The 4717-nt window shown below is 41.5% G+C and overlaps 1 protein-coding gene across 1 annotated transcript in view; it reads right to left on the minus strand.

Moving 5' to 3' along the window:
- Positions 1-1547: 1547 nt before the first annotated feature.
- LOC115592985 (SEC14-like protein 2) overlaps positions 1548-4717 on the minus strand; it is an 8994-nt gene continuing 5824 nt past the window's right edge. The window contains exons 5-8 of the mRNA XM_030436302.1: positions 3876-4031; positions 3642-3781; positions 3384-3553; positions 1548-2332 (exon numbers count right to left, since the gene is read on the minus strand). Coding sequence (XP_030292162.1) covers positions 2205-2332; positions 3384-3553; positions 3642-3781; positions 3876-4031 — 594 coding nt within the window. The 3' untranslated portion in view covers positions 1548-2204. The remainder of the gene's footprint in view (positions 2333-3383; positions 3554-3641; positions 3782-3875; positions 4032-4717) is intronic.

Consider the following 4717-nt stretch of genomic DNA (forward strand, 5'->3'; position numbering starts at 1 on the left):
GCAGCACGTTGAGGTAAACATCCTCACATCACCCTGCGTCACCCCCCCCCCCCCCCCTCCTCCCTCCGCGGCCATGTTATTGTCTCGAGGCCCGGGGCAATGCGGCACACCGCGGATGCTGCTGCCGCTGCCGCTGCTGCCGCTTCTACCGCTGCTGCGGCCAGCGGTTCTCATCCAATTGTATCTGGAGCCAGCTGCTGTTATGTAAAGGCACATGGCATCTGTGCACCCCCATCTCCTCCCCCACTCTTCTCCTCTCCTCCTCCTCCTCATCCTCATCCTGCAACATCCCGCATCCCTCTGGCACCGAGCCCGGCCCCGGCCCGGCCCGGCCCGGCTCGGCCTGCTGGCTGCAGACACACTCAGCAGCTTCTCCAGAGAACAAGTCGCTGCACCTGATCTGTCACTGTAATGATAATAATGATAACTTTAAAATGTTGATCTAATAATAGTTTATCTTAGAATATGATTTTATATGTAATAATAATGATTTTATATCCATAATTATCACTTTATATCCAATAATTGTCACTTTTTATATTAAAATATGACTTTATATCCAATAATTATGACTTTATATCCCAAAATGTGTCTTTACATCCAATGATTATTACTTCTGACCTCATAATTATGACTTTCTATTTCATTATAATAATAATATAAACTGCATGTAAAGGATTTTATGTTACTTTAAATTACTCTAAATTAAATGACCTCTGTGTCAAATGGTGAAGACCTCTCATTTGTTTTATAGTATTACACCATGAAAATCAACCTGATGATATTTATATTATAATAAGACATTCATGGACCATCTTTGTTCATCATTGGCTCCTGATGTTCAGTGATGATCAGCAGTTATGTAATAATACAGCCAATAAACACTTTCCCTGTGTCCTCGCCTACACTGACACCCAGTGGACAAACCAGATTAGAAGTGATGGAATTAAAATGTTTACTTTTGAGATTTACATTTAAATGTATAATCTGCACTCTGAAGTACTTTTATAGTGAAACACCTGATGTGAATATGACGTAGTGCCACATCAGCAGCTCTGCATGCTAGAGAAGAGATCATTTATCTTTTATCTGACGACAGATAACAAGAAATTATGAGATTATGCCTTTTATCTCATCATAATTTGGATTTTTTTTTCGACTGACCCACATTAATTTCAGCTGCAGATGAATGTAACTCAGCTCAGGTGCATCAGGTGTTGTCCTCACCTTGTCTGTCTGTCTGTCTGTCTGTCTGTGGGCTGGTTTTGTCAGTGCGACAGCGTCACAACCACGTGAAACACAGTCATTAAACTCCACAGGTGTGTAATCGTGTTGAAAATTAAAGGCTGAGTCCGACCCGTAAGTACCGAGGACTCGTGTACTAATACAGTAATCACTACTGACGGGCTGCTGGTGTGACCTCATCGCTGCATGGTGTGTAGTTGTGTGAGGGATTGATTATTACCTATAATGTTCTATACTCTCATGTTATTGTAGTAGGATTACGTGAAGCAGATGAGGGTGAAACAAGGACATTATTATTATTATTATTATTATAATTATTTTTCTCTTTATTCAGAGTCACAAACGTCACTGAAGAGTTTATAAATTAAATATAAATCAACCTACTTTAAGACGGTCATCATAATGACTTTACAGTGTATTTATACATCAAATATAAGATAATTATCAACATCCTTCATTGACACACATTAAAGAACATCATTTATACTGTAACAACAAACAGGAACAGCTCCTCTTGATGGATGACCTCAGAAAGTAACTTTACTCCTTCTGTCGCCTCAGTCGCCAACACACAAGCTTCAGTCGGGCGTGTCGGGCGGTACATTGATACATGAGCTCCTCACAGTCGTATTATTCAATTACAAAAACACGATAAAGCTTCAGAAACAGATCCATTAAAGGGACAGTTCACCACAAAATACTAGTAGTGTTATTCAACTCACACCGAAACAATCTGGATGCATATTTTCGATGTTGTGGTGAACTGTCCCTTTAAGTTACTTTCTCAATCAAACCTAAATGCTAGTTACAGTTTAATACCTGCACAACGCACAGGATCAGAGAGACTTTACACCCAGGGGCCCCAAAGAGGGCTTATGTGGCCCTGATGCAGAAGTATTGACGTTGCTGTCAGTGTTTGGTGAAACTCTGTGAACTCCGTCTGTGTGTTCAGGACTCGATCACTGCAGCCTCCGCTCTCCTCGGCTGTGTGGACTCGGCATCTGTTCGTCCGGAGGAAGAACCTCGACCTTGTAGCTCACCTTCTTCGACTGAATGAAGCTGTAGCTGTTGTCAAAACACAGCACGTCTGCAGGAAATGGAGGAAAAAGTTAGCAACAGCCAGAGATGGACAGAGTACTCGACCCAAGTACTTGAGTAAGAGTACAAATACTACTGGTCAAAATTTACTCTGTTACAAGTAAAAGCTCAGTCGACATGTTACTCGAGTAAGAGTAAAAAAGTACTTGCTTTTAAAGGTACTTGAGTATCCAAAAGTACATGCTTTTAAATGTACTTTAAGTAAAAGTAAAAGTAAGAGTAAGAGTACATTTCTTATTTTTCACATCAATGAATACTATAATTTTTTCTAAATGAATTTAAGGACCTTTTAACTCTTGTTTCTGAGAATTAACTCTTTGAAACCACCTGCACTGATGTGCTTGCTTTTAGAACCACAATGTTATATAAAGCCTTCAGAAACACCTATAAAATACTCAAGTAAAGTACAAATCCTCTGGATATGTACTTAAGTACAGTACTCAAGTGAATTTACTACGTTACTGTCCACCACTGGCAACAGCTAGCATCCTGCAGGAGTTTAGAGAGATAGTCTGCTTCAGCGTGAAGCAGTGATTAGCTTAGCTTAGCATAAAGACTGGAAACAAGGGGAAACAGCTAGCGTGGCTCTGTCCGAATGCCTACCTGCACCTGTTCTTTCTCTTAAATTTACCACATTAATCTACGATGATATTATGTTTTCTTCTCATAGATTTACAACTTTGATCTCAGAGAATTTCTGAATTGTTTCTTGATAATTTATCACTTTGATTTCAGTAAATTTTGTATTTTCTTCTCAGAATATTGGATTTAGTTTCTTGTGAATTTGTCCTTCTTTTCCTCGTATATTTACGACTTTTAATCTCAAAGAATATTCAAGTTTTTTTCCTGTAAAAGTGACACTTTAATATCAAAAATTCAGATTTCTCTCTCAGAATATTTCTCCTCTCACCAGCTCTGTCATTTTTATTACATTTTTGTATCCTGGCCCTAAAACACCATCGTAGGCTTCACAGGAGATGATGCAGCCTGTGAACTAATTCCTTCCTGTAACGCCTCAGCATTAATGCGTTGTCACTCACAGACTCCGGGCTCGGGGCAGGTGAGGCAGTTGTCTTCAGGGACCAGGTGAGCGTTGTAGCGTTCGCTGGGCAGAACCTGCAGCATCTCGCCCACTTTCTGACCTTTGCCCTCTGCGGTCCGTCTGTACACTCCGAACCCGATATCTGCTCCATCGCTGGCAAACTGCCACCTGAGAAGGAACACACAAAGTTCAGTTCGGTTTAATGAGTATCAAGCTAATTCAAACAAAGTTCAGCGTGTGCTTTTGAGCTGCTGACCTCAGGAGGCTGCTCGGCGCCGTGACATCATACTCCAGCTGGAAGACGGACCCGCGGCTGATCGTCACACTGCTGTCGTACTCAATCTTCACCGAGTCCTGGACGTAGTACGACTTGGGCACCGTGCCGCCATATTTGATCTGCAACAACGAAACACATCCATTGTTTAAATCACGCCCGTTCAGAGAAGACGACGCTCAGGTTCTGCTCTGGGAGCTACTGGGTTCCTCTCACCATGGTTCTGCACCTCGGGTCTCCATCGGGATCAGTCAGAGTTCCTCCGTACACCACAGGAAGCTGCTCTGGATCGATATGTTTACGTAACACTTCCTGCCAGTTACCTACAGACAGGAAACAGTGAGGAGTGGTGGTGCTATTGGACAGATCACAGATTCATGGTGCCCAGAGGATGAACCCTGCAGATTGTACCCGTGACCCATTTCACCTTTGACCCAGCACCACCTAGAGTTGGACTCTACTGCCAGGCTGTTTACACTCAGTCTCATTTTTACGCACAGTGGTGAGAAAACTAAATTCAGAAAGGAAAGGAAATAATAGGAAACAAGGTAATAGGGAAAGGAAATTAAATGAAGGGAAAAGATAGCAAACAAGAGGAAATGACAAGAAAGGAGAGGGAAGGAATGGAAATAATAGGTGACAAGAGGAAAGGAAAGGAAGTAAGAGGAAAGGAAATGATATAATAGGAAACAAGAAGAAAGGAAAGGAAAATAAAGGAAAGGAAAGGAGAGCAAATAAGAGGAAAGGAAAGGAAACAATAGGTGACAATAGGAAAGGAAAGGAAATAAGAGGAAAGGAAAGGAAGTAAGAGGAAAGGAAAGGATATAATAGGAAACAAGAACAAAGGAAAGGAAAATAAAGGAAAGGAAAGGAGAGCAAGTAAGAGGAACAGAAAGGGAATAATAGGAAACAAGAGGAAAGGAAAGGACAGGAAATGAGAGCAAGTAGGAGGAAAGGAAAGGAAAGGAAATGAGATCAAGTAAGAGGAGAGGAAAGGAAAGGCGAGCAAGTAAGAGGAAAGGAAAGGAAATAATAGGAAACAAAAGGAAAGGAAAGGA

The sequence above is a fragment of the Sparus aurata genome, chromosome 12, assembly GCF_900880675.1.
Source record: "Sparus aurata chromosome 12, fSpaAur1.1, whole genome shotgun sequence".
Classification (NCBI taxonomy): Eukaryota; Metazoa; Chordata; class Actinopteri; order Spariformes; family Sparidae; genus Sparus; species Sparus aurata.